This window comes from Eschscholzia californica, unplaced genomic scaffold (assembly GCF_041429995.1).
Source record: "Eschscholzia californica isolate CP2 unplaced genomic scaffold, dmEscCali1.0.p SCAF_3, whole genome shotgun sequence".
Taxonomy (NCBI): domain Eukaryota; kingdom Viridiplantae; phylum Streptophyta; class Magnoliopsida; order Ranunculales; family Papaveraceae; genus Eschscholzia; species Eschscholzia californica.
In genome coordinates this window covers 3,105,149-3,127,837 of record NW_028238420.1, presented here as the reverse complement: position 1 = coordinate 3,127,837, position 22,689 = coordinate 3,105,149, and the positions used below count along the sequence as shown (strand labels likewise).

At 37.4% G+C, this 22,689-nt stretch overlaps 3 protein-coding genes and 2 long non-coding RNA genes across 6 annotated transcripts; all 5 read left to right on the top strand.

Annotated features, from left to right (window-relative positions):
• The first annotated feature begins 1,099 nt into the window (after positions 1-1,099).
• On the top strand, positions 1,100-1,455 carry LOC147547710 (uncharacterized). Its single transcript, XR_015237239.1, has 3 exons — positions 1,100-1,174; positions 1,267-1,305; positions 1,394-1,455. It is a non-coding gene; the product is annotated as an uncharacterized LOC147547710 (long non-coding RNA).
• A 389-nt stretch (positions 1,456-1,844) lies between these two features.
• Positions 1,845-2,993, top strand: LOC147547709 (uncharacterized). The gene is made up of 3 exons (XM_086666076.1): positions 1,845-1,873; positions 2,025-2,800; positions 2,935-2,993. The coding sequence occupies exons 1-3, from the start codon at positions 1,845-1,847 to the stop codon at positions 2,991-2,993; spliced, it is 864 nt and encodes a 287-aa protein (XP_086522202.1).
• A 143-nt stretch (positions 2,994-3,136) lies between these two features.
• On the top strand, positions 3,137-4,598 carry LOC147547708 (uncharacterized). Its single transcript, XM_086666075.1, has 3 exons — positions 3,137-3,910; positions 4,115-4,225; positions 4,530-4,598. The coding sequence occupies exons 1-3, from the start codon at positions 3,137-3,139 to the stop codon at positions 4,596-4,598; spliced, it is 954 nt and encodes a 317-aa protein (XP_086522201.1).
• Positions 4,599-19,091: 14,493 nt separating this feature from the next.
• On the top strand, positions 19,092-20,674 carry LOC147547707 (CRM-domain containing factor CFM2, chloroplastic-like). 2 transcript variants are annotated; one of them, XM_086671528.1, is made up of 4 exons: positions 19,092-19,254; positions 19,394-19,634; positions 20,106-20,236; positions 20,343-20,674. In XM_086671528.1, the coding sequence occupies exons 1-4, from the start codon at positions 19,108-19,110 to the stop codon at positions 20,556-20,558; spliced, it is 735 nt and encodes a 244-aa protein (XP_086527654.1). In that variant the 5' UTR covers positions 19,092-19,107; the 3' UTR covers positions 20,559-20,674. The 2 variants fall into 2 exon arrangements, with proteins under 2 accessions (XP_086527654.1, XP_086527653.1); XM_086671527.1 differs by having other exon boundaries at positions 19,092-19,260.
• A 6-nt stretch (positions 20,675-20,680) lies between these two features.
• Positions 20,681-21,574, top strand: LOC147547706 (uncharacterized). Its single transcript, XR_015238501.1, has 2 exons — positions 20,681-20,752; positions 21,492-21,574. It is a non-coding gene; the product is annotated as an uncharacterized LOC147547706 (long non-coding RNA).
• The last annotated feature ends 1,115 nt before the right edge of the window (positions 21,575-22,689 follow it).

Below are 22,689 nucleotides of genomic sequence, written 5' to 3'. Positions count from 1 at the left end.
ATATCCTTCACTTGTATTTAAAACTTTGGTTAAGGTTTGTTGGGTTTTTTTTTTCTTTTAGGGGAGGGGGATATTGGTTTGAGAAATGCTGTATGAAGCCAAGGTGAAAAGCGAATCCAAAAGCGAGCGAATCCAGGAGCGACGCGTGGCAAGAGCAGTTGATTTCACGTGATTTCCTGAAGTTATATAATATTTATAGTTAAGTCTTAAATTTTAGCGTGTTTCTACTTAGGTCCCCCTTCTAAAAATCTAAATTGGACTGTTGGAGAGGCCAATGGTCCAGATTATTTTCCTATTACATTGAAGAGAACCCACCGGCAGGTTCAACACGCCCAAACACAACAAAAAATGAGCGTTTGGTCCAAATTTTTGGGGGGAAATTGGCGTTTTGTCCCTTCTCAGCCAAATATGCATTTCCAGTCCAAACCTTATGACAGCTCACACTTTTCTGTGATAGCTCAGACTTTTGTGTGACAGATTTTTAGAAATCCCTCTTTTACCCTTCCATTGAAAACACTCTTACTTCCTGACGCCTTTGTCAGCGTGATGGAGAGGGAGCAATTAATACCATTTAATGAGGGATGGAGATTTGACGTTAATTGCTCCAAAAATCTCTCTAAACTCTGGCAATCACACCTAAATATCTCGAAATCTCCTTATTTTCTGCTACTTTCTCTCTCTAAATCCTTCTCAAAACAGTTTCATCTCTCTCTATTTCATTCAAAGTTCAAATTTTCAGCCAAATTTTCAGCTAAAATTTGAAAGCCCGCCCATAAGTTAGAAAGATTGAGTCTGAGAAGCTTATTTATACCGAGATTTTGGGAAGTTAACTACATTGGTCATTATCTTCCCAACCTCTGATCTTCCTCTGACTTTTTTTTTCTTCTTTCAGGTGAAACTTTCTGATTTGTTATTCCTTTGTCTTCAATGCTTACCCGAAACCATGAGACCATTATCTTCTTTGTCTTCAATGCTATCCTAAATATTTCACCTGAATATTTCTGACTTTCTTAACTAAACATTAATGTTCTCCTAAACCATTACCTTCAAGGTTTCACCCTGAGTGTTTCTGATTTTTTTTTCAAACTTTCTTATATTCCAGGTTTATTTGTTGGCGTTACATAATGGATGGCCTTGAAGAAATAACCAACCTGTCAAACACAGGTTCATTCACGTATGGAAGTAAATTGATATTGTTATGTAAAAACTGAATCCTTGTTGATAACAAGATTCGTATTCTCATTTTCTTTTCTGTTTTCCTTTCAGTCAAATGCTTTTGAACGTTGGATCAACCGGTCCTCTCTGGTGAATGGATGTTTATGTTACTTTCTTTAATACTTCTCTTTTGCTTTTACATCGATTACTTGAATCAATGTTTACTTGAACTACTCAGGGTGGAGCGCGACTTTTTTTGTTCTACCCCTCCTCCTGTAGCTGTAGCACACGCTAGATATGAGCAACAGGAACGACAGCGGTAGTCTACTTTAATACTCCTCATATTTCATAATAATTCATAGTAAACTCATTGATTTCCATTGTACAATCTGGTTTCCTATAAAGTAGTAATTACCCTATTTAGATAAGTGCGTAAATTGTCTTATTTACAGTTAACTCTTTGATTTTCCGTAAACCAACTGGTTTCTAGTAAACAAGATGATTTTCTGTCAACTACATAGTTCTCTAACCATATACCTGCGTAAGCTGTGTTTGTTTTGGTAAAGTCGATGTTTCCCGTAAAACTAGTCTGTTTCGGGTAAACTACCTGGTTTCCAGTAAACTTGATAGTTTCTATTCATATTATTTCCCATTAGATTAGAACTTATCCACTTTTCACTGGACACCTAATGGTTGTTTCCAATAAACTCAGTTTCCTGTAAAATAAGAATTACCCTATTCATATATGTTCGTAGTCCTGTTTACAATAAACTCATTGGTTTCCGGTGCACTAACAGGTTTCTGGAAACCAGATGGATTTTATGTCAACTAGATTTTCTGGCAATTGACAATTGTTATGTTTCATGCAGTTTCCCACAAGATTTTATATCTCCCTCTTCAACAACTCATGCTGAGGCATCTACTGCGCTCGTTAGGAGTGAACCTCTACGATCAGATAGTTGGCCAGAAGTTTTTACATCCATTGGGCAGGAATTTCCCGGGGGTGCTCCTGCGTTTCAACAAGCTCTTAGTCGATATTCCATAAAACATGGATACAATTATAAATTCCTTAAGAATGATCTATCCCGGATAACTTGTATATGCAAAACCCCCAGCTGTGGTTGGACCATTCATGCTGTTGCTCCTCTAAAGTCTCGTTCCATGTTTGTTCTTAAAGCTTTCAACCCTGTCCGTACGTGTGATGATTTTGTATTGTCTTCTCGTAAGCCTAGGCTGTCTACAGAAGCTGTCAGCCAGTTAATAGCTGATGACATCCGAGAGAATCCTACAAAGAGTACGAAAGACATTATAACATCATTTAAAAAGGATTATGGTATAGCTCTTAGCTACTACTATTCATATAAAGCTCGGAATGCTGCTATATCTTTAACATATGGTGAAGAAGAGGATTCATATGCGAAGCTCCAGTGGTATGTGGATGCACTATCTCGATCTAACCCAAATAGTCATATTGATCTTCAAGTCGATCCAGTTTCTCGTCGTTTTGTTAGAATTTTTATTGCTCTTGGAGCGAGTATCGAAGGCTACAAGCACTGCCGACCGTTAATATTTGTTGATGGTACCTTTGCCAAAACCAAATACAATGGATGCATACTTGCAGCGGTAGCAAAGAATGGAAACGATGGTACGTACGTCCCAGTATAGTTTTCAGAAAACTACCTGATTTTCTGACCACTACCCAGTTTTTTGAAAACTTTCTGGTAAGAAAATAAAATAAATGTTTGTTGCCTACGCTGATTCATTACTGATTCATTGCAGGATTGTTTGTTGTTGCCTACGCTGTTGTTGATGTAGAGAACGATCCAAACTGGACATGATTTTCTGCAATTTGGGACGAGTTGTCGCTAGTAGTCCAGAGTTGACGTTTATGTCTGATCGGCACCATGGTATTATAAATGCAGTTTCCAACATATTCCCATAGACCCACCATTCATATTGTGTATGGCATTTACGCAACAATATGAATTTACGTGTCAAAAATGGTGCCAAAAAGTCTGACTACTTCCAGTCACTAATATTTAAAGCTGCTCGGGCGCTAACTGTTCCGGACTTTCAAAAGTACACTACTGAACTTGTTGTCATGGGCGGCAATGGAGTGCAGTCATTTTTGTACTCTGTCAATCTAAAAAACCGGGCCGATGTATATTGTCCAGGTAATAGGTACGGTTTGATTTGTTCTTCTCTATCGGAGTCTTTCAATTCTTGGGTAAAGGACGAGAGAGTTCTTCCCATTTCGGTCATGCTCGATATGTTGCGGGTAAAAATAATGAACATGATGAACGATCGAATGATTGAATCGGCCTCCTGGAACTCATTCCTATGCCCAAAAGTCAATGAGACAATGAAGTCCAGATTTAATGTTGCCTGCAGTTGGAAATGTCTTCAGTCTTCTGAATTCAAATATGAAGTTATGTCGAACCCCAGCCACTCCGTTGATCTTGCTAATCTGACTTGCTCATGTCGTAAGTGGCAAGTTCAAGGTATTCCATGTGAACATGCTATCTTGTGTATTAAAGTGCATGGAGGTGATTCCTCAAAGTTTTTTGATCCTGCTGTCACAACGGACGCTTATTGTAAGACCTACAGTCTTTCCATCAACCCTGTCCCTACTTTTGATGCACCAAAGTCTTTCGATAAAGCCAACATGATACTTCCTCCCTTAACCAAGAAACGTCCCGGGAGACCGCGAACTGTTAGGATTGAAAGTTCCGGGAACTTTCGGAAAAGACAGAGGGTATGTGGTCGATGTAAACAACTCTGTTATCACAACAGTGCTTCGTGCAACCAACCTATTTAGTGGTTGTAAATGTTCTTCATTTGAGCAGGGGAAGAGTGTGCACCGGGCATTCTACAATTTTGAATAGCTTTTACAGTGTTGAAGTTTTTCAGATTATGAAGAGAGTCTGTGTTTTTGTTAACATTTTGTTGTTCTTTTCAGGATGCTATCTTGTTTCCAGTAAATTTAGTAATGTGTTGGACATTGAACTGTTTCCTGGAATTTTGTAAATGTACTGTCTCTATGTTTCCTTCATTGTTTCTAGTGAATCTGGTAAATGTACTAAAGTGAAGCTTGTAAATGTACTGTCTCTATGTTTTGAGTTTCCAATCTATGCCTATGTTTTTGTTAACATTTTGCTCTCCCTTTCTTGTGTAAATAATGTGTCATATAAGTTAGTTATTTAGTTCCACCAACCTATGTTTTTTAGGATTCTATCTTGTATGCAGTAAATTTATAAATGTGTTAGACATTGAACAGTTTCCTGAAATTTTGTAAATGTACTGTCTCTATGTTTCCTTCTACAACCTATGTCTGTGTTTTTCTTAACATTGCAACCTATGCCTGTGTTTTGCAGGATTCTATCTTTGTTTCAGTGAATCTGGTAATGTGTTGGACATTGAACATTATTTGTGTATTAAAGTGAAGCTTGTAAATTTACTGTCTCTATGTTTTGAGTTTCCAATTTATGTTTAAAGTAAATTTAGTAGTGTATTGGACATTGAATTGTTTCCGAGAACATGTTGTAGTTAGACACTTTTGAACTTCGATTAATGAACTTAACAAAACAATGATCCAAAATATGTCAATGTTCTAAGTGACAAACCATTAATATTTCACCATATAATCCGTTCCTAAGTAAACTTAACAAAACAACACATAAACTTTTAGATATTTAAATTTTTAGTTTTCTTCTGCAATACTCCTCCTCCATCCGTCCTTTGACTCCTCCAAAATTTGGTAGGTTACTTCTGCCCTCTTTCTCCTTGCTCTGTCTTCCTATTGTTCCTTTTGCGAGCACTTTGGCGGGTAATTATGCTTGATGCTTTCGAGAAATATATCTTCCATCTTTATCATTACGTAGAGACCGCAATCAGGACTGTTTGTTTTTAAAATTTGAGGAACACACAGTTAGTTTCATGTACGGAATAACATAGTACTGTAATGGTCCAAAATCTGGGCTCACCTGTCCCCTTGTTGGGGGCATTCAACATCTTTAATGAATGGGATTTTCGAGGCAATTTTTTTCCTTCCGCACTTCATCTTTATCATCTTTGCTGCCAGGATTTCTGCTAATTTTTTTGCATTGTAGTTACATCTGTTTCCCAGGTCGATGTCACGAAGTAAGGAGTTGAAGTGCGTCCATTCGTTCTCCTCAAAATCATACACCAACAAAGTCCAGTGATGACCCTCCAAAGAGTCATCAGTGGATGCTGAATTAAGTGGAACACACAACATTGCTGTATGATCTTTGATGCAGTGCTTCTTAATCCGATCATCTAAATTAGCTTTGATTGTTCTTTCACTGCGGTTCTGCCTTATCATTGTCTGCATTGTGTCATTTTTAGTTTACTAGTGAATTCACAAAATCCTCTTCAAACTTATTATAGTAATGGCTAAGAAACTTACAAATAGCAACGATGATAGGAACAACACTTCACGGTCGATGTTCGAATCGGCCAACATTAAGTTGTCTGCAAACCAATCAATTATTTGAGAGTCACAGCCTCTATTCATCATCAGCTCGTCTAAATCTTTTGCTGTTAGGCAGTGATGCTGTTCCTTGTTCCAGACATCGAGGATGTACAAGACAAAGTAGAATTCATTAGTCACTCGGAATAATTAACTAGAAACTGGCTTGTTTACTAACCACAAACCAGTTTACCCGGAACCTTCTTGTGTACCAGACACACACTAATTTTCTGTCTGAAAAAAAAATTATGAACCAAAAAAATTATGAAGGAATAGATAATACCTTGTCCATCCACTTTTCATGAACTCTTCCATCAATGGTTTTTCATTCTCTTTCACATATGGCCATATCCCCCTATTCTCCAGTTACTCAATTTCACACGGGGTTCTTTCTTCAGTTTAATCATCTCCAAATCAATAACCGGGACTTCACTTGTCCCTTTTTCCGTTCTCCTCCTCACCCTTGGATTATTCTTAATCCTCTTCACAAGTGATGTTGGTACTGGCGAAGACCCTTTCCCTTTTTTGGATGCTACTCTTTTGGGAGGGCTTACATGGGGTGATTGAAACTGTCTCATGTTTGCAGACACTTCTTCCACTGATTGTCTTCCCATTTCAGCGATATAGTCGAAATTTTGGGCCTTGGGTGTACACTCTTCATCTTCTTCAATCTGCACGGGAGACTTTTTTGGTGGAGTCCACTCAATTATTGAGTCTGGAGTTCCATGTTGAGATCAAAACTAGGATAATCATTGTTCGGATCCACCATCCTCTTTACATTATAATATGTAAATAAATTACATGTGGAGTATTAAATTTCTAAATTCCGAACAAAACTTAATGGTGGGGACAACTTAATATCAGAACGTTACCTCTTTCTTTTGGCAACTCCTTTTCCATTGTATCTTCAACCCAGCCCCCCTCCTCACTCGACAAATTTATTTGGATCTCCTCTTCATCAGAATCCTCGTTACTTATTTCTGTTATAAATGGATATAAAAGAAGAATTTTAAACTTGATTTTGAGGACAATTTCGTAAAGTTACGTACAAAATTGTGGGTTAAGATAATTGTTTGCCTTGTTTACTCTCAGAATCTCTTTCCTTGCTTTCATCGCTTTCCTCGCTATTGTCTGATATAAGTTCAGTGAAAACAACACTAAGTCATTTCCGAGACATAGAATAATTTACTGTGAATAAAAAAGTTTCCTATAGAGGATCTAATGAGCGTAATTAGAATTTCAATACTTAAAACCTGCCAGATGTTTACTATTTTTGGAATAAGAATAAAAACACTTGAAACTAACTGAATACTAAATGTAGAGAACAATATTAGATTAAACCAAAATAAATTCTTAATCTGAAATTAGAGTTTGCCTTTTTTCTCAGCTTTGCATGCACCCTTGCTTTTTTCCTTTTTTTCATCCTTTGTCTCCTCATCTTCATCCTGTTCTTCCTCACTCGCTTCATCTTCTTCTTTTTCTTCTTTACTGCCTTCTGAATCATCTTCCTCACTGTTCTCATCATCATCTTCTTCAGCATCATCTTCTTCAGCTTCTTCTTCCTCACCTTCTTCATCATCCGTATCTTCTTCTCCACTTTCGGAATTTTCCTCATTACTCACTTTACCTTTTTTCTTATCTTCCTTTCCTGCAATTTTCTTTACTTCCTTTCCTGCAACTTCTTTACCTTTTCCCTTATCTTCCTTTCCTTCAACTTCTTTACCTTTTGCTGCAACTTCTTTTCCTGAAATTTCCTTACTCTCTTTACCCTTTTCCTTTACTTTCTCCTGTTTTTCCTCTTTCTCCTGAGCCTCCTGTTGTTGTTCTGGTGCATTTTCGGTATTCATTTCCATTACAGGCACTAAAATGCCTTCCGCTGATCGAACATAAGTGGCTACTGGAATCATTCCCTCTGCCAGTAGATCTGAATATCCTTTGAATGCATCGTCCATCTCTTCAATAGCTTCTGCCAGTTCTGCCTGAAGTTCTTCATTTTCTTTCCTAAGCTTTTCATTCTCTTTCTCCAGCTGGTCATTTCTTAGCTTAAGTTGGTCAATCTCAAGAATCAAGTCACTTACGTTGGACTTGGTCTCTATTGTTTGCACCAACTTGGTTTCTTCTTCGTTGAGGGGGAAAACAAAAGCTTCACTTGCCTGAAAGAAAATGAAAAACATTTCAGTAATAACCATATCAGTAAACCAATAAACTTCCAGTAAACCAATAAGTTTCCAGTAAACAAAACCGTTTCCAGTACATAAGTTAGTTTACATTAAACCCACAAGTTTACTGGTATGTAAATGTTATTTTATACCTGTTCAGATGTCAGACTGGCTAGTTTCTCGTTATACGTATCTGTTATTTTCAACAGAGACCACCTTACAATCCTTGGGATTTCATCTTTATACCTCTCCTCTCTTTCATAGCATAGAGTATGCTCACAGAACCATACCTTTAAATAAGACAAACACATTTGTAAATTCAATAAGGCACTTCAATTCTAATATATAATTGAAATAAACTTAAACATACTCACAGGCAGGAGTAGTAGGCAGCCTGAAGCTCTAATTGGGTCGTTCAAGTGCTTATTCATGTGGTTTATCATGAATTGGTGCACCACCACTGGCCAATTATAACTCTGAATTGTTTCCATTGATTCCAGGTACAGCAGAATATGTGGTGGAATCGAGTACCCGGTTGTTGAAGGAAATAAAACATTGGCAGCAATGAACATGATTATCAACCTAATGGCATCCAGCTCATCCTCTTCATCAACCGCCTTTCTTAGTGCATTAGCCATCATAATGCATGTCACTTTCGGAGGCACCTCTCCAAAGTACTTTACACAAAAATCTACTTGGGGTTTCTTCAGTGCTTTGGTGGATGAGAAAACCTCTGTCACCTCCCCTCTCAATGGCATACCCAGAATCAAAGAAACATCCTGAGGCTTCAGCTTTAGCATTTTGCCAGCTAGGTTGAAGGTTTCTGTGGAAGAGGAATACAAGCACAGAAGTTCAAATATCATCTTGTTTGGTCTACTTGTGCTGTCTAGGCCAATCTTGTCATTTATAAACGAGTTCACCAAGTTGTTGAAGGGAGACTCTGCAAGCAACTCCTTCTGCCTGCTTGTCAATTTTGGATATGTGACTTTCAACTGGGTCCATGTGTTTTTAAGAGAAATCTTGTACACCTTGGACAACTTGGTTGCCAAATTTTCGGGTCTATTTTTTGGCTCACTTGGAGAGCCAACCCAGGCCCTTGCAGAGTCACCTTCAGGTACAGCTTGTTGTGTCTTCTTTTTTGGCCTTCCTTCAGGTTTTACATTTGTCATTTTTCTCTTTCCTTTTGTTTGTGGCACCACTGTTAAGGTATCATCTTGTGAGACCTGAAAAAATTACAAACCATTGACATTAGAAAGAATTGAATTTCGGGCAATCATCTGTGTGTTTCATAAATAAAACTTAACTATGGTAACCATTCAGTGTACAGGAAATCAACTGGTTTACTGCAACTATTTTGTTCTACCAGAAATCAACTGGTTTACTGCAACTATTTTGTTGTACTAGTACGTAGTAAAATTTTCTGCGAATTCCTCTATGTAAAATATACAGCTTTATAAAAAAGAAAACTACAAACCACTCACATAAGAAAGACTTGAATTTTTTTGGAAATTTATCTGTGTCTTACATAGTTACGTATTCTGGATAATTTTTTTGAAACTATCCAGTGTACAAGAAATCAACTGGTTTACTGGAATTATTTGGTTGTACCAGTACACAACTTTATGAAACAGATCAATCTACAAGAAACATTATTATGTACTCGGAATAAGTTTATGAAACAGAAAATAGTTAAAGTTTTCAGTTACATACCTTTTTTCTAGGGCTCATTCTTCTACTTACTTGTTCTTCAATAACTGTCTTCGATCTGCTAGACCGAGGTTCATCAATGGATACTTTCTTACTTGATTGTTTTGATGAAGTAGGCTTTACCATCTGTCCAAAACAAAGTAATATCACACAGTAACGAAATCTCTTAGTTGTTCATGATATAGAGATAGATAGAGAGAGAGAGAGAGAGAAAATAATTTAGAACATTAGGGCTTTTTGAATGATACCAGAGAAAATAACAATAACGTATGTTCATGATATAGAGTGAGAGAGACAGAGAGAGAGAGAGAGAAAACCTACCTTTGAAATGAAATCAGGTGAAAGAGGGCTGAACTTAAATCGGGTGAAAGAGGGCTGAGACGAGAGAGAGAAAACCGTTCCTTCTTGGCTTCTGTTTATGAACTGAAATCAGGTGAAAGAGGGCTGATTTTAGAGGGATTTTATGGCTTCTGGTTCTTAATGGATGGTGGTTTTTGAGAGAGGGAACGGTTTCTGAGTGAAGTTAATAGAAGAAGAGTGAACGTTTTGCTGGAGTAAAGGCGTGGGAGAGAGAGAGTGATGGAGATGGGACGCCTCCACCTGCAACTGTCACATCGGGCCGAATTTTTCAGATTTTTTCGCGTTTCCCGGGCAATTTGAGTGGCAAGTATCGTAAATATTGAGTGGCATGATTCGTAATTTCTGAGTGGCACAATCGTAATTTTATTAATAAAGTAAGGGTATTTGGTTTCTCCAAATTCAGATCTGAGACAGAGGACCTCTTTTACATTTTTTCCCAACTTTGGATTGGGCCCTTATTTTGGGCTTAACTTTGGGCCTTTCATCCATTCCCTCCAAACACAATAGCTCTCTTCTCTCTCTCAATTTTTCAGCTCTATCTCCTTCTCTCTCTCTCAACAAATACTCAACAATACTGCGGGTGAGTGACAATTTTGGCTTTAATTGCATCAAGATCATTATTTTCTCCTCTTCCTCCTCTTCCTTGTGCTTGTTGTCTTGTTGATGGTGGTGGTGGTGTTGTTGTCTTTGGTGTTGTGGGTGATGCGGAGGTAGATGAAATTCTTGATTATTATGAATGGACTGATGTTGAGAAGATGAACCGGCAGTAGCTTCAGTCTTGATGATAGTAGTTGGAGATGGTAATTGATGAGATGAGAGATAATTAGGTTGATGATCTCCTTTTTGATGAAGTTGAAAGGTGTTAATAGGAAGATGATGATTGGTAAGGTTTTTAGGGCATCTGCTGCTGCTTCCATAGAAGAGATGAGGAGGAGTTGAATTTTGATTATGAGAATACAAGAAATTGTTCTCTCTTATCTCTTACTTGTAGTAACCTAATTCTCTACTTGTAGTAACCTAATTTTGATTAGGGTTACAAAAAGAACAACCAGAAGTGCTATTTCTCTACTTGTAGTAACCTAATTTTGATTAGGGTTACAAAAAGAACAACCAGAAGTGCTATTTCTCTACTTGTAGTAACCTAATTCTGCCTAACCAACTTGTGGAAGACCTTGACAAGGAATAGCCATGGCTGCTTAATTATGGGTTTTAATATAGAAGATGATTGGACTCTCTCTGGATTACGTTTGAACTCTCTCTCTTAGATTACTCAAGAATTCTTGGGTTTGAGTATTCGGATTCGTTGAGTATTTGTTGAGTGAGAGGTAATAAAGCAGGTGGACTAGTTATATACTGGAAGCATCACCTTAATACTAAGATTCTCTATCATGATAATAACATTATCCACATCAGTATAGATAACATCTCTATGAACTCTCAAATTATAGTCACAGGTTTTTATGGTTGCCCTTATCACAAGAACAAGCTTAAACCTTGGAAAACTTTAGATTCTCTTAAGGTTGACCATAATACCCCTTGGTTAGTTATAGGGGACATGAATAGTATCCTAGACAGTGAGGAAAAGATGGGTGGCTCCAACACTTCCAGTTCTCATATTCCCAAGATCCTCTCTCACATTAACCACCTCGAGCTCATGGATATGGGTTACCAGGGTAATCCATATACGTGGACCAACAGGCAATTCGGAGAAAACCTGATTCAAGAGAGATTAGACAGAGCTCTTTCTAACATGATCTGGCTAGAAACCTATCAATCCTCTGGCATCACTCATCTTGAAACTGTAGGATCTGACCATCTTCCCATCCTTCTCTCTGACATAGACCAGAACCAACCGAATCCGAAACCGTTCAAATTCCTCTGCACTTGGATGTCCCATCCTGAATGTCATGATTTTATTGCCTCTAAGTGGACCAGTAACTTCAACATTCAAACGGGCCTAAAAAACCTCAGTAAACATCTCACTAAATGGAACAAAAGAGTTTTTGGAAACATTGAGATGAATATTAAGCGGATAACAAAATCTCTCCAGAACAGTAATAATAGCGAAGAGATCAGTTGTCTGAATAATCAGTTAGAAGAATGGTACAAATATCAAGAGAGCTTATGGAAAGAGAAGTCTAGAAATAACTTTATTGGGATAGGAGACAAGAATACTAAATATTTCCACTCGCAGGCCATCCACCGTAACCGCATGAACAAAATTATGGCCATTAAGGATAATAAAGGAGAATGGCATGAAGGGATCAAGAATATTCAATCTGTCTTTACCTCCCACCTCCTTCACATTAATACCACTTCTAACACTAGACCAGATCCCAATATCCTCAGCCTCTTTCATAATTCTATTTCCCATGATCAAAATCAAATGCTCACTGCTATTCCTAATCATGAAGAGATTGATAGAGCTATTAAGGGTCTTAAGAAAGAAGCGGCCCCTGGGCCCGACGGTTACCCCCCTTTCTTTTTTCAATCTAACTGGGACACGATTAGCCCGGATATACATAATTTAGTCCATAACTTCTTCATCTCAGCAGATTTGCCTCAGGAAGCCAATCACACTCACATCTGTCTTATCCCGAAAACAGCTACCCCACAATCCCCGACCGACTATAGACCAATCAGCCTTCTTAATACCACTTATAAGATTATTACTAAAATTCTGGCTGATAGACTTAAATACACTCTATCTCCTACTATTACCCCTTTCCAAGCCGCTTACATCCCTGGTAGACAGATTTCGGACAACATCATCATTGGCCAAGAGATTATTCATTCTTTCAAGAAGATGAAAGGTGCGACAGGTTATTTTGGTTTGAAGCTTGACATGTCCAAAGCATTTGATAGGATAGAGTGGAATTTTCTGACTGATATCATGGCTAAGCTAGGCTACTCTGATCACTGGATTAAGATGATCAACACCTGCATCTCTACCTCCTCCATGGCTGTGCTTGTCAATGGTCGCCCTGGTGACACGTTTTTCCCTACCAGAGGTATCAGATAGGGCGATCCGCTATCTCCGTTTCTTTTCACCCTAGCCATGGAGGGCCTTAGTCGTCTTATAGCAGCTGATCATGATACTGGCAAGTTCAAAGGTTTCCCCACCAACAACACTGACCTAGTTATCTCTCACCTCCTCTTTGCGGATGATTGCATCACCTTTGGTAGAAACACTCTCGACAATATTCACACCCTCAAAGCCATTCTCAATACCTTTTGTGACTCTTCTGGTCAAATGATCAACTATAACAAATCCAATATTTTTTATTCCAAGAACTCTCATCCCAAATTCAAGCGTATCATCATGCGATCTCTCAAAGTCAAATATGCCTCCACCTCTGAAAAATACTTGGGAGCGCAACTCTTCATTGGGGCTCAGAAGAAGAAGGTTTTCAATGACATCATCCATCAGATTAAGAACAAACTAGAGAAATGGAACCACTCATTCCTTTCTCAAGCTGGGCGCACTGTTGTCATTTCGGCAATAGCTGCGGCTGTACCCCGATACCAGATGCAATGCTTTGCCATTCCCAAAGGCACAAGCAAATGCATTTCGACTGTCCAAAAGTCGTTCTGGTGGGGTAGGTCTAGAGGCATATGTACCAAATCCTGGTCCGCTATTTGTCTCCCGAAGTACATGGGTGGTCTTGGTATTCATAGACCAGAACTTGATAATATAGCTATGTTAAGTAAGTTAGCCTGGAGAATCAAGTCTGAACCTCAAGCAATTTGGGTCCGATTTTTAAAAGCTAAATATTTCCCACACTCGGAGAGTCCTGGCCCTGCTAAATCTCATCACTCTTGGCAATGGAAAACCATCAGAAAGCACCTTAATAACATTGATGAGTTCACTACTTGGGAAGTTAACAAGGGAGATAAGATTAATATTTGGGAAGATAAGTGGATCCCCTCTATCAACAACCCTCCACGCATTAATCAACTTTTTAACCTTTCTAAGGTCTCTCAGCTGATCTCGAATAATGAATGGAATGAGGACTTACTGAATAATCATTTCGATGAAGCTACCAAGAACCTTATTAAAACTATACCGCTTAATGAAGATGGTGAAGATCAAAGGAAATGGATCCTTACAGAATCAGGTAAGTTCACGGTTTAATCTATGTATAATCATCTTTGTATCAGTATGAACTCTCCTATGACCCAGTCACCCAATTGGAATTTTATTTGGTCTATCCCTACTGTGCCTAGAATTCAAATTTTCATCTGGAAAATTTGCTCTAACGCTCTCCCGGTGAGAGCGAGAATAGGTCAATATATTGACAATAATCAGACTTGCCCCAACTGTAATGAGATTGAATCTATGGAACATGCTCTTCTACATTGCCCTTTAGCTAGAAACGTGTGGTTCTATTTCAATATCATCTCTATCAATATTACCTCTGTGTCGGAATGGATCTTCTCTTGGGAGAATTCTATAAACAATAGTAAAACGGAAAGTAACATTCATTATGCTACCATCTTATGGATAATATGGAAAACCAGATGTGACCACTGCTTCCAACATGAAATCAACTCTATCACTACTGTTATAAATATGATTATAAACTTCCCGAAAACAATTCCACCTCCGAAAAACAAGAAATCTATCCCTCTACAGAATTGGCAACCTCCAGAAAAGTCCTGTCTAAAAATAAATGTAGATGCTTCCTTTATAAATGTTGAATCTGTAGCAGGTACCAGTCTAATTATACACGATTCGAATTCAAAATTCATTGAAGCCCACGCAACTACTATCAGAAGTCGAACCAGTGAGGAAAGTGAAGCCATAGCTATCCTAAATGGACTGCTATGGGCAGAAGCAAAACAATATAAAACCATCATCATCGAGAGTGACAACATCAATATCATCAATCACTTAAAGAATGGCAATCAAGGAATTCAATGGCAAACCAAAATACACATCCAAAAAATCCATGAAGTAAAAAAGAGGCTGCAACAGGTCCAATTCAAACACACGATCAGGAAATGCAATGCTCCTGCAGACAAGCTAGCGAAATGGTCCAGGTTAAAGAATAGAACGAAGACTTGGCAAGTTGTTCCTTATTTTCTTGTTAATCTATATTGTAAGAATGTTTTAGTTTCTTAATATAAGAGATACTGTTTCAACAAAAAAAAAAAAAGAGGAGATAGAGCTGAAAAATCGAGAGAGCGAGAGAGAAGAGAGCTATTGTGTTTGGGCGTGTTGGACCTGCTGGTGGTTTCTCTTCAATGTAATAGGGAAATAATCTGGACCGTTGGCCTCTCCAACGGTCCAGATTAGATTTTTTAGACGGGGGACCTAAGTATAAACACACTAAAATTGAGGACTTAACTATAAATATTATATAACTTCGTGAAATCGACTGCTCTTGCCACGCGTCGCTCCCGGATTCGCTCGCTTTTGGATTCGCTTTTCACCTTCGCTTTTCACCTTCGCTTCATACATCATCTCATCGTGTTAATGGTTCGGGGGGATTATCTCCCAACCAAAACACAGAATTCGGGGCGAACAAGTCCCATCCTTGACGAGTTGGTGATATAGAAAGGGAGAGACAGAGAAGGCGTGATTTTGTTTTTGTAAAAATTTGTTCCCTAAGCTGGGGTCATAGAAAATACTAGTAATAGACATTATTTTAATGACCCCCAATTTTTAGGGAAAGAATCCCAAACAAAATCGAATTGGAAAATTTCTATTTTTACAAATTAAAACACCAAATCTTTCTAAAACTATACTTACTAATTAAAAATCCTACCTAGTTTCACTCAAATAAACCTAGCTAGAAGTTCTTATATATACCCACTATATAAAACACAAAACCAGCTTGTTGCATTATTCATATTCTGTTTCAATCTTCTTTTGACATTGTGGGTGATTAATATGGAGTATATGAAGATTCTCAAATATCAACCAACTTCATCATCACGTAAGTACATACCAAATCCGTGGAACAAACTCGACGATATAATGGTAGAAACAATACTAGCTAAGCTTCCGTTATTCGACGTTTTTCCTTGTCAATTTGTATGCAAAAGATGGAAATCAATAATGCATGATTCTCCCACATTCTCAAGAGCTCTGAGCCAGATTTCCCATGCTCGACAAAACCCATTGTTTATTATGTTTAAATCTATTAGTTTAGTATGTAACATATAGAATGGTGTAGTTTTCGACATAGAAGAAGGTTCTTGGAAACATATTCAACTTCCATCACCATATATTCATCCAACACTTGGTAAAAGAGTGAATCCAGTTACTTCATCTTCTGAACTAATTTTGTTCAAAACTGGATGTTATGATTATTATTACTTCATTGTTTGTAATCCTTTAACTGGGTTTTCAAAATCATTACCTAAACTTGATCTTCATGGTGATTTTAGAGGGATTTCTATGCATACATCAAGAACAACATTGAACAAGAGTGTTTATAAAGTTTTTGTGATTTGTGGGTTTTATCCAAACCTAGTATTAAAAGTTTACTCATCAGAAGAAGGAACTTGGGTAGAAATCAAAATAAGCAAAGATCCTGAAGTTCAAAAAACCCTAGCCCTAGAATGGGCACATGTATATAAAGTTCCTACTGTGATAACCCTAGGTGATGAAGGGCAGATAATTTTGAACTATCTTAATGAAAGAAGTAAGAAATTATTTCGTCTTGATACCCGAAGAAAAACATTTTCCTTGGCAAACTTTACATTGGATCGGAGTTACCATAAATTGATGGAATTAGTAGAGTGTGAAGGAAAGCTTCTTCTTGTTGTTCTTAGCGAATATAATTATGTTCAGCGAAGTGACGCGATAAAAATATGGGAATTGATATATAGTACTGGAGGAGAAGTAGTAGTTCGTTGTACGACAACTTTAAACTATTACAATAACGACACGAACCAGCTAGTTGATACTCTCAAGTGTAGTAGTGGCAATGGTGATTATATCATGATTTGCTTGAGCTCATCTAAGTCTTCTTTTAGTAAGGTTGTAATGTATAACATAAAGAAGAATACTTTGGTTGAACTCCCTCCATGTTTAGATCTTATACCGGCAAGGTCAGCTTATTCTTTTATGCCGGATTTTCAAGCCAAGGTTTAGGGTTTTTGGTGTTTAAAAAGTTCTCTTCTAAATCTTTACCAGACATGTTAACAATTCAAGATTTTTGTGTAATGAGAAGTTTGTGCCATTTTTATGTCTAGTTGGGGAAACATGTAGCTTGGTAAAAGGATATATTATTTTTGTTTATTATTTTAAGTACTTTTTAGTCTATGGTGATGAAATATAATTATGAAGACCAAAATCTGTGAAGGTCTTTGGTATAGGAAGAACGTTATTTGGTATGGGCAGTGAGTGCATTAAAGAGGGTCGATTTATGTATTTGTTCTTCCTATACTAAATTGGTCTAAGGAGAGTGTTACACTACAAAAATCGCGAATATTTTCGACGGCATGAAACCGTCGGTACTTTAAATATTTCGCCGGCAAAAGTATTTACCGACGAGTAGAAAAACGTCGGCAGAACATCTCGTGACGAACTTCTCAACGGAAAGAGTGCGTCGGTAGGTATTGTGTCGACGGTTCTTGTAAAATCTCTATCCGCCGGCAGTTTTAAAACTAATTTCTCAGGACCTCATTTCCCGCGCATTTATTGACCTATGCCAATAGCTTTGGGTTTACAAAAACCGTCGGGCAACTGTTAGTTGTGCCAACGGTTTGGGCTCCGTCGACAATCGTTAAAGTATTTTTTTTAAATCGGTTTTTTGTACCCGTTGATGCACCATAAAAGTGCAGCAACATAATGAATAATAACCTACATGACTATCAAAATTTGTTATACACATTTAACAAGTCATAGTGATGTAGACGCAGCGGAATAAATAAAGAACAATAAAATAAACTAAGAACAATAAAGAAAACGGTAAGAAACGATAAAATAAACTAAAATTCTTAATAACTTCAATGGTTTCTCTCTTCAAGGTAAATAATAACATAGACTAGATCTCCTTTTATAAGATAATAAACCTTCCTAGATAAGACTCAAACTAGGATTCCTAAAATAATAAACTACTCAAACATAGAAACTTTAAAAATAAAGAAATATCAAATTAAAGTAACTTCTCCTCTACTGAATAAACTACTATTATGACCCAATAGGGTGTGGGCACGCGTGGACGTGGGCCCACACGCTTATGCGCCTGCATCAGCACCCTGTTCCCCAGAAGGTTCGTCCCGAACCGATTTCGATGAAGAAAACAAGTTGATGCACCCGCAGACGAAGAACTTTGTCATGGCGATCCGTAATTCCCACTTCGAACGAAGTTTGCACTGAAATGGAAGGATACTAATGTGCAAGTAATCGTCAACCTCGTACTCAAACTCATATGCCAATGATTCTCGCAAAATTAACCTTAGTGAATAAATAATGTTCATCTCGCCATCTTCCCACGGCAGGCACAACCACTTAATCTTCAAGAAAGTGTGAAGTACTATGAGCAAGTGTGAAGTAAGAGTAATTGTAACAAATTTCCAAAATACTTCATCAATAGCCAAAGTATAAGCATAACCATCGCTAACTAAGATATCGATATGGAACCATGTAGTGTAGATATGCCACGCAAAATTGACTTTTCCAAGTTCATCTTCATGTAGTTTATGTACTCTAACATGATCAATACCTAGAGCCCACTGTTTGTTTTCTTCAATTGATATGTGAAACCTAGATGGAAGTTGTTCAATTGGTATGTGATCTTTGACCATTGAGTATAGGTTCATTGTAAGAATTGGGAAATTGATCCTCTTTTTCTTAATTGTTTGAAGAAAATTTGGTAGGAAGAGAGTTGATAGAGAAAGCGGCGATGTGGGACATAATTGATTCGGAAAATTCTGGGTTCTTCTTGTTCCTCTTTTTCTTAATTGTTTCTCTTGTTGTGCTTCTTCTTGGTTGTGATGGGTTTTGATAATTGCTTTTTGTTCTTCTTTTCCTTCACTAAATTTTGGGTTTTGATTACTTGGGTGTGTGGATAACTGAGTTTCAACTTGAGGAGAAGATTCAAAATTTTCTGACAGAAGTGTTGGGGATATGGAAGATTCAAAATTTTCTGGTAAAAGTGTTGGGGATATGGAATAGTAAGGAGAGGTTTGTTGTGTTGGTGATGGTATTTGACACCAAAAGATTGGGAGGAAAACAGGAACATGTTGGTGATATTGGGGTAGGGTTATCTGGACAGACTGATGAATTTCTCTCCAAAATATGATGAGTTTGCTAAGATTGATGGTGAATCTATGCCTGAAGCAGCAAGAAGAGAAACCGGTTTGGATGATTTTCAGAAGGGCACGGGGGATATTGCCCATAGGGACTCTATTCCGAATAATATTCCGGTAGCGGTAGCGGTAGTGCTTTTTCTTTTCTTTATTTATTACAAGCTATTTTAAATCTATTGGTTAACCATTAGTCTAAATGTTTTTCGACTTCTGTTTCTCTTCTAACTTCTTATTTGTATACTTCGCTGGTTTTCAGTCACAAGTCGTGACAACTTCCGTTGTCATTGATCGAGCTGAAGTGGATGTTTCTGAGCAAGAGTCAGTGACCTCATCCCTAAAAACAGGAAAAAATTTACTGGTTTCATCAGTTGACAAAAATCAACTAGAAAAGGGTTTCGATGGGGTTCCATTCAGAGCAGAGCCCTTGTCCAACAGAGAGAGGCTCATTTTACGAAAGGAAGCTCTGAAAACGAAGAAGCGTCCTGTCCTTGCTATTGGTAATTCATAATCAACACTTGTAACCATTGAATCACTGTCTCGTAATTATGATGGACGAAATACCTAAAATTCTTTGTTCTACTCGCACTATAAACAAGCATAGCTTCTTATGGATTATTTAACAATCTGAACAAAAACTCCCAACGATTCTAATTTTACCATCGCTAATTGCTGTATGTGTTTGGAGTTCTTCTGCTTAGCACATACTACATGGTTCACCGATCAGGTTATCGTAGGAATGCGAGTTATCTGGAACAATTTCCTTGGACAATTTTACATATACTTCATCACTATTTACACTAAGAAGCTGTTTTTGATTTCGTTTTTGTTATAGAAGTTGAAATATTCTTACTGCATATTACTTGTAGTTGAATTCTTTTCGGGTTTACTAAGTGTGGTGCATCATACAATCTACTTTTAGTTTCAAGTGATATATAGCTCGATATTTAAACATATGCAACTTAAATCAGGTAGGAGCAATGTAGTTACTGGTGTTGCGAAAACAATCAAGACCCACTTCCTGAAGCACCCTCTTGCTATAGTGAATGTCAAAGGCAGAGCGAAGGGGACTTCGGTCCAGGAGGTGGTTTTCAAGTTGGAGGTGTGTCTATATGCCTATATTATTACAAGTGTTCTCGGTTTCTTTAATCTATTTAGAAATCGTTGAACTAGTGTGCCCATAATTTCCTCAATTTTCCTTTTGTCAGCAAGCAACAGGCGGCGTGATGGTTTCTCAAGAGCCTAACAAAGTCATACTCTACAGAGGTTGGGGAGAGGGAGAGGAACCACCTCGTGGCGCTTTGATGGAGAAGAGAAAATCAAGGGCATCCGGCAGAGTTGTTTCTCCTGAGCTCATGGCTGCTATTAGGGTCGAATGTGGATTGCAGGTGCAGCAGCAAAGAAGAAAACCTGAACTCAAATGAATTCATCACTTCGAAATGGTAAGGCTACTATTTATTTCTTCATCCACAGACCACTGCATGAATTATTCGAGTTCCTCTCTCTCTCTCTCTCTCTCTCTCTCTCTCTCTCTCTCTCTCTTCCCATTTGTATTAGCACTGCAAATGATTCATGTACATATTTCATGGGGCAGCAAGTATCTGTTCAAATTACTGAGGTACTGATTCTGTAAGCATAAATCTGCCTATTTTAATAAATTGGGTACTTATATGAAAACTGTTAGCTCTTTTTATAGCCCGTTTCACACAAATTGAACCGAATATAAAGTTCACCTTGTTCATAGCCCCCAAATATATATATATATATCGGCCAAGTAGCTTGAGATATGTGACACTTCAAAATATATGTATATAGCAGTTCTTGTACAACAAGCCTTTGAATGGGACCAACCTTACCGTATCTTTCTCCGGATCTCTATAAAGTAGGGAATCTTTGACTCGTGGGATTGGCATTGGATCGTCTCTCATCCTACCGGATCCTGATCCTGATCCGATCCATGAGTTCCTCGGTGGGATCTGGCGATATCCACTGGTTAAGATTTTGAGATAAGTTGGAAACAGAACTCAGAGAAGGACATTTGAATCATATAAATTCCAAAGCATTTTATTTTTTGAATAGGAATATGCACAGTCTACGAGGGTAAACAAAATATTCAAATAATGTATGATTGTGAATGAACAAAAAAACTTGAAGTTATGGCAGGAAAGTACTTAATACACAGGCTACTAAGGTTTATCATTCTCATTTATCAATGACCCATGACTATCTTCTGCTGCTAAATTGGTCTTTACTAGCAGAGAATAATAAACAGCAATCATTCGGTTTTACTTCTTTCTATGTACTATATTTTCTTTTTATTCTCTCATTCAATTAAACAATGTACTATCTTTTTGCAGTGGTTGCAGTCATAAATTCCCTATGGACCACCTCTCATCAAACTCATACTTGCATTATATTTAGTCCATTAGATCATCATCAAGCCTTTTTTTAAAAAATATTTCTTCCCTGATGGTAGATTCGAGAGGAAGCTTAATTCATTCGACCGTAGTTTAGATTGATCTCAGATTTAATCTAAGGTTTTAATTAACTTGAAATAGATCTGAGAAGGTTTGTTTTTGTCTAACTCATGAATGACTCGTTTTGGGTCCAGTTAAGTCGAATGACTCACAGGGCCGGCCCTGACTTTTCGGTGGCCCGAAGCGAGGTCTGAAAATGTGGCCCTTTCTATCAAATTGTAAAATGTATTACATGAAAACCGTAAGTACTGCAAAATATTTTCGTCATATTTATAAACAAATTAGTTTTTTTGATGATTACAATCACTGAAATTTTGTTCTTCTGAAATTTTTCGATGCAAAGTCACTAATAATCGTCGAATAATCAAAACTGTCAGACATATCCTTCTCAATAAATAATATAGTTAACCCGTTTAACCTTTCTTGCGACATAGTAGATCGAATATAAGACTTAATCAACTTCAACTTAGAAAAACTTCTTCCTGCAGAGGCAATGGTAACTGGTATAGTCAACATATTTTTATAAGAAACTTATGTGTTCGGGTAACAACCTTTCTTATCTTTCAAAAAATCTACCACTTCAATTAGTCTTTTGATCTCATTTGGTAAAAGACGTTTCAACACTTTCAGTTTAGAAAATAAGTCTAGTCCGTCTATGCCATATGCCTCATTATGCTTGAAAAAGGTTTCAAGACAAACACATGAATCTCTCAAATCACCATCATCTTGGGAGTTCAACTTTTTTAACTCAAACAGAAAACCAAATATTTCTTTGTACTTCTGAAATTGCTCGAATCTGCTCTTAAATGAACAAAGAGCATAATCTAATATGTATATGAAATAATTAACTCTAAATGCTTCTGCAGACGACATTGATGGATCTTCACACACATTCTTATCAAACTGTTTGTTTCTTCGAATAATACGTTTTTCTGAAATGTTGCTTCAACTCCCATCTTAATGGCAATCTCTTTAGCTTCAATCATGCCTTCTTCAAACCCCACTTCTCTATAATCTTCAAGATAACGAATGAGTCCGTTCAATTTCTCTAATGCAATATCAGTATTTATATCTTCAG

What these genes read in the sequence shown, in the direction of transcription:
- LOC147547709 (XM_086666076.1), top strand. Translation starts at nt 1,845, where the DNA reads ATGGTTGTTTCCAATAAACTCAGTTTCCT. An exon ending in TCCAATAAACTCAGTTTCCT is followed by an intron (nt 1,874 to 2,024) that starts GTAAAATAAGAA and finishes TGTTTCATGCAG; the next exon opens with TTTCCCACAAGATTTTATAT. An exon ending in AGCAAAGAATGGAAACGATG is followed by an intron (nt 2,801 to 2,934) that starts GTACGTACGTCC and finishes GATTCATTGCAG; the next exon opens with GATTGTTTGTTGTTGCCTAC.
- LOC147547708 (XM_086666075.1), top strand. Translation starts at nt 3,137, where the DNA reads ATGAATTTACGTGTCAAAAATGGTGCCAAAAAGTCTGACTACTTCCAG. An exon ending in ACTTTCGGAAAAGACAGAGG is followed by an intron (nt 3,911 to 4,114) that starts GTATGTGGTCGA and finishes TGTTCTTTTCAG; the next exon opens with GATGCTATCTTGTTTCCAGT. An exon ending in CATTGTTTCTAGTGAATCTG is followed by an intron (nt 4,226 to 4,529) that starts GTAAATGTACTA and finishes TGTGTTTTGCAG; the next exon opens with GATTCTATCTTTGTTTCAGT.
- LOC147547707 (XM_086671527.1), top strand. Translation starts at nt 19,108, where the DNA reads ATGAATTTCTCTCCAAAATATGATGAGTTTGCTAAGATTGATGGTGAA. An exon ending in CGAATAATATTCCGGTAGCG is followed by an intron (nt 19,261 to 19,393) that starts GTAGCGGTAGTG and finishes GCTGGTTTTCAG; the next exon opens with TCACAAGTCGTGACAACTTC. An exon ending in GCGTCCTGTCCTTGCTATTG is followed by an intron (nt 19,635 to 20,105) that starts GTAATTCATAAT and finishes AACTTAAATCAG; the next exon opens with GTAGGAGCAATGTAGTTACT.